The 10,431-nt window shown below is 50.0% G+C and overlaps 1 protein-coding gene across 1 annotated transcript; it reads right to left on the reverse strand.

Moving 5' to 3' along the window:
• Nucleotides 1-7,213: 7,213 nt before the first annotated feature.
• Nucleotides 7,214-8,763, reverse strand: LOC125168659 (ras-related protein Rap-2c-like). The gene has a single exon (XM_047863860.1). It carries the CDS (start codon nucleotides 8,440-8,442, stop codon nucleotides 7,840-7,842), a length of 603 nt encoding a protein of 200 aa, XP_047719816.1. The 5' UTR covers nucleotides 8,443-8,763; the 3' UTR covers nucleotides 7,214-7,839.
• Between the last annotated feature and the right edge of the window lie 1,668 nt (nucleotides 8,764-10,431).

Below are 10,431 nucleotides of genomic sequence, written 5' to 3' on the forward strand. Positions count from 1 at the left end.
CTCAAGGGATCCCAAAAAGACAAACCAATGTTGAAAAAGGACAACAGATCTGGAAGACACACTTCCTGGTTTCAAAACCATTATAAGGCTTTGGTAGCCAAAATAGTGTGGTAGTGGCATAAAGACAAACATAGACCATGGAATAGAATGGACCCAAACCTGTGTTTTCATAGGTCAAAACCTTTACAACTTTGGATTTTGCCATGATTTGGATGCGATGCCAAAGGCAAGGGCAACGAAAGAAAAACTGGACAACTGGACTTCATGAAAGTGTTAATATTTTGTATGCATATGAAAAGACATTATCAAAAAATGTTTTGTATATCACTATTTGTATATCGAATGTATATATATATCAGGGCCCCTGGGTGGCTCAGTTGGTTGAACATCTGACTCTTGATTTCGGCTTGGGTGGTGATCTCCATGGAATCATGGAATTGAGCCCCATGTTGGGCTTTACACTGGGTGTAGAGCCTGCTTGGGATTCTCTCTCTCTTCCTCTACCACTCTCACTCTTTCTTTAAAAAAAAAGTATAAATATCAAAAGGCAACCTACAGAATGGAAAATAATATTTGCAAATCATATAAGACATTAATGATTAGACATTAATATCCAGAATATATAGAGAACTCCTAAAACTTAACAACAAAATAACCCACCTGATTTCAAAATGGGCAAAGAGTTTGAATAGACATTTCTCCAAAGAAGAGATACAAATAGCCAATGAGCACGTGAAAAGATGCTCAACATCACTCATCATTAGGGAAATACAAGTCAAAACCACAATGAGATATGATCCTACTAGAATGGTTATTATGAAAAAAGAAACAGAAAATCACAAGTGGTGTGAGGATGTGGAAAATTGGAACACTTGTGCACTGTTGGTGTTGGTGGAAATGTGCCACTGTGGAAAACTGTATGGTAATTCTCAAAAAATTAAAGCTAGAATTAGCATATGATCCAGCAACTCCACTTCTGGGTGTATATCCAAAGAGTCTCAAAGAGATATTTGCACACCCATGTCCAGAACAGTATTATTCATGGTAGCCAGAAGGTCAAAGCAGTCCAGGTGTCCATTGAGAGGTGAATGAATAAGCTCACAGTGGTATATACACACAGGAGAATATATTCAGCTTTGAAAAGAAGGAAAATTCTGTCACATGCCACAACATGGATGAACCTTGAGGACATTATGCTGAGTAAAATAAGCAGTCACAAAAAAGATGAACATCGTCTGATTCCACTTCTGTGAGGTCCCTAGAGGAGTCAGATTCAGAGCACCAGAAAGCAGAATGGTAGGTGCCAGGCTGGGGGAGGTGATTGTTTAATGCATATAGAGTATCAGTTTTACAAATGAAAAACTTTCAGGGGTGGGTTGTACAATAATGCAAATATACCTAACACTGCTGAACTATACACTTAAAAATGGCTAAGATGGTAAATTTTGTGTTATGTGTGTATTTTATCACCATTCAAAACTCAACTATGGCCTCAGGACCAGTTACAATGACCGTAACAGCTGTGGATATTTTCTTCCTTGCCAGTTATGTGGCATGAGTTAGCTAGACTGAAAGCAGACCAAGGAAAATAAAGATGTGACTCACCCACTCTGCCGCTGCCATGATGGACTGTGGATGCACTGCCCAGATTCCCTTCAACAGGGTTGTTGCCTCAGCTGCCAGGAGGGCTGTTAGTTGACAAGACTTCAGCTGTGGGCCCCTTTAGGGACCGTCTCAGCTATAGAGAGCAGTCCCTTTCTTGGGGACTTCCCATGGACAATGACTGATCTGAGGGGAGGGTGTAAAGAGTTGGCTGTCTTTACTCAACTCAGAGCAGGTGAAGGGCAGGTATAGGCCCAGAGATCCCCGGGAGGCTGGCTAAGGCCCTCGCCAGGGCTGCGCTGACGCTCAACCTCTCCTGCCTTCCTGCCACGTTCCCCTGCCTTCCATAGGTCTTGTTCCCAAAGACATGTCTTAGTGAGCATCTTGCACACTAAACTCCTCAAGTCTGCTTCTGAGACTCCATCAAGCTCTTCCTCCGTGACTGGTGGAGTGAGCTAAAGGTAGAGGTAGAGAAAGGGCAGAAAAAACCAATATTATGAAAAAGCAGAGAAGGTAATCTGAGATGCTACAGTTATTAGCAATCCTGTCTAAGAGGTCGTTATGAATGATTTTTTTAAGTGTTTTTTAAAGTTTATTTCTTTCTAGAGAGAATGTGTGCAAGCAGGGGAAGGGCAGAGAGGGGGGGAGGGAGAGAGAGAATCCCAAGCAGACTCCATGCTGTCAGCACAGAGCCTGATGCGGGGCTCCATCCCACGAACAGTGAGATCATGACCTGAGCTGAAATGAAGAGTCGGATGCTCAACTGACTGAGCCACCCAGGCATCTCTGTTATTAATATTTTCTGTAGATTCATTTGAAAAGACAGGTTATAGGTCCCTAAAGAAATACAAGCTGGGAAACTAAATTAAGAAGAAAGTTTAAAACCTATAACCATTAAAGACATTGTATATTTTTTTCAAAATAATACATTTTCAAGCAATATCTACCAAATGTCAAAAGAACAGATAATTCCAATCTTACACAGAACCTCCCAGAGAATATAAAAAGAAGGACTACTCCCCAACTAGATGTGTGTGTGTGTGTGTGCATGCGTGTGTGTGTATGTATGTGTTAGCCTATTGCTACCAAAGCAAACAAAGGCAGTATAAAAAAAAAAATGTATAAGCAAGTCTCATTCATGAACAAAGATGCAAAAATATGGAATAAAATCTTAGCAAAGTCAATTCATCAAATGTATAAACATTTATATCAAATAACAGCCAATTGGAGTTTATCTCAGGAATGCAAGGTTGGTTTAACATTATAAAATGGAGTAATATAATCTTCTATGTTTGATCACCTTAAATTTCACAGTCATGCCATCGAAATCAAGTCTAGGTGAGGACGAGGCTCCTCTAGGGCCATTCCTCAAACACAGTTTCTCTTGGTCTGTAGATCCAGGTTGGCTAGCTCACCCCTGCCACACACACCACAGCATACAGTGGTAGACTTGACATGGGGTAACTTCTCCCGACCCTCCTGCTCAGACAGGGGCCAGTGAGGAACACGAAGGAGTCACTGGTCATAGCAACTGTGAAACCCAGCCAAGAAATTCTTTGATTAGGTCTTTTTTTTTTAAGTTTATTCATTTATCTTGAAAAAGAGAGCATACCGAGTGTGGGAGGGGCAGAGAAAGAGAATCCCAAGAAGTCTCCATGCCGTCAGCGCAGAGCCCGATGCAGGGCTCGATCCTGAGAACCACAGGATCATGACCTGAGCCGAAAACCAAGAGTCCAATGCTTAACCGACTGGCCCCCCCCAGGTGCCCCAGATTAGGTCTTACGTCCTAGAAATAATCCTCCACTGCTTTGAGCTCTGTCCTCTGACCTCTTTATTCTGCCCTCTGAACATCCACCCCCCCCCCCACTTTTTTAAAGAAAGCACATGTTTGCAACCAGTTTTCTCAGCCTGCTTCCTTCCAGTAAAATTGTGCGGCCTGGGGGTGTGGGTGTCCAAAGTCTCTTTTCATTTTGAATGGCTCTGTCCTTTTTTTGTCCAAACAGGTCGTGTTTGGACTGATAAACTTTTTCCCAAAAACTTTGTGGATCTCCTGTGATTTGGGGTTAACTCTGTAATAGAAAAGATACGCGCACAAATCTGTTTGGGGCCTGGGCTCGCTCCGTTAGCGAGAAGGCGCACCCGCAAAGCTCTTTGAGATGAACCTGCTCTACGCTGGGCTCCTCCTGAGATGGCTGAGGGGCGCTGCTGAGGTTTCCCAGAGGCCCTGTCTTTGGGAGAGAGGATTTGTGGGGTACATCTTCATCTTTCTAACAGGCCCGTCATGTGACTGAACAGTACTCTGAGTTATCACCTTTGATCTTTCTGAGGTCTTGACAAAGGGCTTCACGTACTCACACTTTTGGCTTCATTTTTATTTAAAATATTTGTTTAATGTTTATTTTTGAGAGACAGAGACAGAGCGTGAGTGGGGGAGGGGCAGAGAGAGAGGGAGACACAGAATCTGAAGTGGGCTCCGGGCTCCGAGCTGTCAGCACAGAGCCCGACGTGGGGCTCGAACCCACGAACCGTGAGATCATGACCTGAACTGAAGTTGGACACCTAACCGACTGAGCCATCCAGGCGCCCCTGGCTTCATCTGAGACCAATTCTCCCGGATTTGATGTTCCCCGGGAAGTCGTTTCTTAATTTTAGCATCTTTTGTCCTTTGGAGAAACTGCGAATTTTGACAACTATCAGGTACCGGTTCCTTTTAGTTTCCCAAGTGCCTTCAGCCTGTCTCTCTGCTCAAATGAAACCATAAGGCACAGGAAGAGGCCAGGTGGCTTCTTCTGCACTCAGCCTGGAAATCTACCCATTGGCTCCTGGACTGCAGCGGGTACACTGCTCCCCACACAACTGCAGATGGCAAGGTGGCCACGCTTTTGCTGTTATGTCCCAAGACCCCTGTTCTCACTTCCTGTGCGCCCTCACTGGCAGCGTCCTCAAAGCCCAGCTTTCCATTAAAGGCCTGTCCAGGATGCCTCAGTGCTTACCTAACACTCCTCAGAATCCCACCTCGCTCTGTCCACGGCCTGGTTCAGATATTTGTACGTCGGCACCCTAGTCCAGGCACCAAACAGCTGTAGTAGTTGTCCATAGCTGCATGACAAATTACCTTAAAACTTACTGGCGTAAAACAATACACACTCACCATCTCACAGTGTCTGTGGGTCAGGAGCCTCTGCGGCTCAGCTGGGGCTCCGCTCAGACTCCCTCACGGGCTGTGGGGAGGGCTTGGCGGGAGCTGCTCTCATCTCAGGGCTCATCTGGGAAAGGGTCCCCCCTCCCAAGCTCACTTAGGAGCTGTGGGCTGGTCTCAGGTCCTCAATAGCTGCCGGTTGGGACAGTAGTTCCTTGCCACATGGCTGTCTCCACCAGGCTAGTCCCAACACGGCAGCTTGCCTTTCCGGAACAAGGGCTCTGAAGGAGGCTGAGCAGGGCAGAGGTCAGTGGTTTGGAATTTAATCTCAGAAGTGACATTCCCATCACTGTTGTCCTGTTGTATTCCCAGAAGAGAGTCACTAGGTCCTGCCCCCCTCAAGGGGAGGCAGTCACACAGGGCATGCGTACCAGGAGGTGGGGTCATTGGAGGCATCCCAGAGGCTGCCCACCCCAGAGACAGAGTAAAACCTCCAAGAACCAAGAAGAAATGGACAGATTACACAATTTTAAAAGCTGATGAAAAGAACAGGCATTTCACTGGAGAAGAAATCGAATGTCATTTGAAACCCTCCCAGAGAATTCTCAGCATCACCAGCAATCTGAACGAAACAGACGAACCCACAACACATGGGCCAGAAGGGAGGCTGCAGGTGCTCTGAGCTGCAGGGCATTTACGGGCATCGGACGCCGGAGGGCATGGGAATGTCACAGCCACTTGGGAAACCAGTTTCACGTGCCTCAGTTATGCTACACGCACGTGGCCCCCAGCCCAGGGCCCAGCTGTGAATGACCTGAGATGGTAACACCATTTGCAGGCTGGTGAGTTAGGCTGCCCGTTTCAGGTACCTCCCCCCCCCCCCGCCCCGCCCCCACCAGGCAGTGCCTCCATGGACCATGGCACCCGGACCTGACAAGCAGTCATATCTGCTGCTTCAAGTTCACTCTAGTTAGGCTGCACTTGACTCCAGAGGGACTCCAGGCAACTGTGTGTGACATATGGAAGTTAGACACGTGAAATGGAGGAAGAGAAAGAAAATCGGGTGTGTAGGTCTTGAATTTTACATGTATTTGCGTGCGCGCTTGCGTGCGCAGAGAACGGCTTCAAACATATTCCTGAGGTCCTAGGAGCTGATCGTGTGGGCCTGAGTATTTGTCATGTTCACCGGTCAGCAAGGAACACCCTGGGCTCTGAGCCAAAATGTAGATCTGAGTGGAAGGGTCTGAGGAGGTCCTAGGAATCTAAATGAAGAAATGGCTATTCGTGAATTTTTTCCTGGATTGAACGTATCTTCCAGAGGCACAGGGATCCAGGGACACAAGACCTCCCAAGAGGCCTCAATGCAAGCAGGTGGTGAGTCAGAAAGACAGGGCTGGTGGGAAGCAGGGGCAGGCAGGCCCAGAGGGTCACTCAGCTTGCAGTCCTCGGGGGCCCTGCTTTCATGGCTGGGGACAGGACACTGTTCACGCCCTGCGTGCTTTCTCTGTACAGCCCAACATCCACTCCAGTAACAGTCTTGGGTTTTTGCCTCTGTTCGGGCAGAGGAAGGGGCAGCTTTGGACGAAGACACCTGAGACTAGGAAGGTATTCCCCCACCCTTCACCACTCTGCAGGACCCCTTCCCTTCCTCCCTGTGTTTGAAATGTCCTGGAGGGGGGTGTGGGTAACTCAGCCAGGAGGAATGACCCCAGAACACAGAGGGTCAGAGGAGAGAGTAAATAGGTTGGACTTCAAGGCTTCACAAGTAAGTGCCCAACACCTCCCTCCCCCGTGGCCCAGGGACAGAGGAAGAGATAGAAGACAGGTGTCACCCAGCCTAGCCCGTTCCCCTGGTGAACTGGCTCTCAGGCACTGACAGGCTCTAACATACTTACACTTTTTCTGTTAAAATAAAACCCATCCTTTTGTTCACCCAGCACATATAATATAAATAAAGCTCCCAGAGCCTGTATAACCATCACTGTATAGATAACTTCCCTGTAACAAAATGAACTTTTTCAGATCCCTGGCATAGTTTTGAGCATTCTTGTTTATTTAATTTTGTTTTTCTTGTTAACTTTCTTTTAGAAGGACGTTTAAGTGGTAAGGTTAGGTTCCTAAATTTGAAAAATGTGTTATCATGAAAATAAAGCACACGCAACTCACACCACAGGCAAATTCTTCAAACTACAAAACCATGATGTTTTTAAACGGGCGCAAGAAAACTTTTCTTGCCTCGTTATGTGAAAACTATACAAGAAGACTCAAACACGGCTTGCTTCTCCTGGAGTCCCCATGTCACTGTAAACCATGCAGAGACAAAAATACACCTACACTGGCAACAAGAAACACATACCAGATGCGGCCATTTTCCCTCTGGTTCCTAACGTGCTTCCTGGGAAACAGCTTAGGAGCAGAGACCGTGCGTGCAAACTGTAGAAACTGTAGCTTTAAGTATTAGAGAGACAGATATTTACAACTGTCACCTTTTAAAATCACTTTATTTTCACTCGGTGTACAGATTCAAAATCAACTAGATGTCAATTACAGAGCTGAAGGCAGGCTGAGCTGTGTGCGAGCAGTTCCGTGTTCCCCTCCCAGGGTATACAATATCCCTTTCAAACCAACGCTGTGTATGTCATAACTATATTTAGAAATACACAGAGAGGAAAATATTACTGCTGCAATGCAAGGCTGCGGATGAGAGGGAGACACGTGAAAACCTCACAGAATCCAAGGCTTAAAGTCTTTAGTTCATGTTTCCTCAATCAATTTCAAAGGTCTGGTGCATTGGAAGGCATTAATTATCAAAAGGGGGGAAAAAAAGAGAATCCTGTAACAAATCCCGTGTGAAGAAAAGGCTGGGACTCTCCATCCAGGAAAACAATACGGATTTTGGGTTTCCTAGAGCCCTGTAAGAGCTAAACAAAGTGGCCAAGTTTTCAGGCCAACAGTCCAAAGCGCTGGTTTGAGTTCCGACACAGAAGCCATCATCACTCGTCTTGGGCCGGAAAACTTTCTTTAAAAAGGCAGGGACGGAGAACTGAGCTTCAGAAATCAGAAACGCGCCGAACACACTAAAAAGTCACCTTTGCGCGTCAGCCAATGAATCTTTCCGAGGGCCACGTGTCCTGGGCATTGGTGGGGAGCGCCGGGGCCCGCTCCTCGGGCGGGGCCAGGGCCTCCACCTCGCGCACCACCTGCGTGAACACCTGGTCCACCATCAGTTTGCTCTTGGCCGTGACCTCCAGGAACGGGCACCGCCACTCGCGGGCCAGCGCGCGGCCCCGCGCCGTCAGCACCTGGCGCTCGGCGTCCAGGTCGGCCTTGGTGCCCACGAGCACGAGCGGCACGGCCTTGGGCCCCCGCAGCCGGCCCATGCGCTCCCGCAGCGGCCGCACCGCCTCGAACGAGGCCTCGCTGCACACGCTGTAGAGCACCACGAAGCCGTCGCTGTTCTTGATGTACAGGTCCTTGAGGGTGACCAGGTGCTCGGCGCCCACGGTGTCCACGATCTCCAGCAGGGCGGGCGCCGCGTTCACCTCGATCACCTTGCTGAAGAGCTCCTCCACCGACGGCTCGCACTGCTCCGGGAAGCTGCCGCAGGCGAACTGCGTGGCCAGCGCCGTCTTGCCCACGGCCACGCTCCCGAGCAGCACCACCCGGTAGCCCTTGGCGGGTCGCGGCCCCAGGCCTGCCATGGCCGAGACGCGGCTGGCGGGGCGCACGGCCGGAGGACGGCGAGGAATGGCGCGCGGAGGCGGGGGCGGGGAGAGGGGGCAGGGAAGGAGGGGAGAGGAGGGGCGGGAGGGGAGGAGGGGAGGGGCGGGGCGGGGGCCGGGGCGGGACGCGGAGGCGAGGAAGGGGCCCGGGGGGCGGGCGCGCGGAGGCCGGCTGCGGCCGGGCGGAGAAGAACTCCCCCAGCCCAGACGGGGGTCCCGGGAGTCCGGGCCCCGCGCGCCTCTCGCCCCGCTCCCTACCCCACTGTCTGGCCCGCCTCCGGCCCGGGCGATCCGGCGCCGCCCTACCCACCAGCTCCACGTCCCAAACCTCTCCTTCCCCTCCCCCCGCCCCCCCCTTCGACCTTGCTCACGGCGGGTCCCCAGGCTGCCAGGCCCTGCTCGGCCTCCCTCCCATTCCCCACCTGACGACGAGCTGGGGCCTCTCCGACAGTCCCTGCCCTCTGCTCCCCCTTTCCCAGAAGAGCCCCTTCTGTCCGCGGGACTAGAAGGTAACCTGATCCCTTCCATGTCTACCCGGGAAATGCAGGATTTCTCCACCATTTCAGAGCCAGCCCCGTGGCCGGAAGCCAGGCTGGCCTCGTTCTAGGTCAGGCCTGGCTGGGCTGCGCAGCTGGGGCCCCTCCCCAGACCAGGAGGACCCCAGGGAAGGGGAAACTTGCGAAGGAGCTTCAGACTGAAGGTCCCAAGTGACTCCTGCACCCCTCCTCCCTCCCCCGCCGACTTCTGTGCCGGGAGTACCGATTACCTCGCGCCCCTGCCTTTACTCTGGCCCCCTCCAGACCCCTTTGCCTTTGACCAAAGCCCAAATGAACTTTGTAAAATGTAACTCACATTTTACTCCCTCTCGCAAACCTTCCCTGGCTTTCCATCATGCCCTCCTGACCTAAGAGGGACCACATAACTCACCAGTCAAAACTGGCCACTTTTGAAAATGAAAGTGTGCACCCATCCACCCGGCCCCAAGCATCGACCGGCGGGGTCCTTGGCAACAGGGCTTTGCGGTCATCCTAGTTCTAGAGGGTCCTCCAGGTCGGACCCTGCTGCTGCCAGTCTCTCTCGGGCTTCTGCTCTACACCTGCACAGCGTTCTTGTCATTCCTTGATTCAGAAAGGACCCTGGGGGCTGGGTAGAAAGTCCTGGGGTCGTCCACCTGAGTAAACTCCACTCACCTTGTACTCGGGCACAAACAGATGCCTTAGGACTTGACGGGGACCCAGAGGCCTGGGCTGAAAGCGGAGATAGCTACACTTTCCCTGTGTCGGGGTGCCACTGACCCCGGTCATTTTGGTGTAGCCGTGGGGGGGGGGGACAGGGCCCCAGTTCTGACTGAGCTTGAATTTGCTCCCGGCAGCATAGGCTCAGAGATGACGTTTAAGTGACAACGGGATACATCTTTCACACTGGTGTTTGTGGTCACAGAACATGCTTTTCTATTAACGGTGCACAGAGCACCCTTGACCTGTGATATTAATTATATATGGAACACAACAGACAACTCGCTTTCTAAATAGAGAAGGCTTATGAGACATTCTCTGACTGCAAAGTAACAAAAGTAAAAATGCATCTTTAAAAAGGATAACTGCAAATATTCACTGGAGGGAGGCAAGCTCAAGGCAGGCTTCAACAGCTTCCCACAGATAGCTTTTGAGGGAACGTAGGCAACTTGCTGCTGAAAAGTCACAAAACACACAGGGAAAAAAACACCGTGAATGAGAGCCATTGGAAACACAGACAAGAAAACCACGTCTGGAAAACTGCAGACATTGGTGTTATCAGACAGATGAGATAATTATGTTTCATGTGTTTAAAGAAATAAAAAAAAAGAAGCTTAAAATTTTGAGCAAGGAACAAGAGGCTATGAAGTATGGTCAAGTAGGGGGTGTCTGGGTGGCTCAGTAGGTTAACGGTCTGATTTCGGCTCAGGTCATGATCTCACGGTTCGTGGGT

The sequence above is a fragment of the Prionailurus viverrinus genome, chromosome B3 (genome assembly GCF_022837055.1).
Source record: "Prionailurus viverrinus isolate Anna chromosome B3, UM_Priviv_1.0, whole genome shotgun sequence".
Classification (NCBI taxonomy): Eukaryota; Metazoa; Chordata; class Mammalia; order Carnivora; family Felidae; genus Prionailurus; species Prionailurus viverrinus.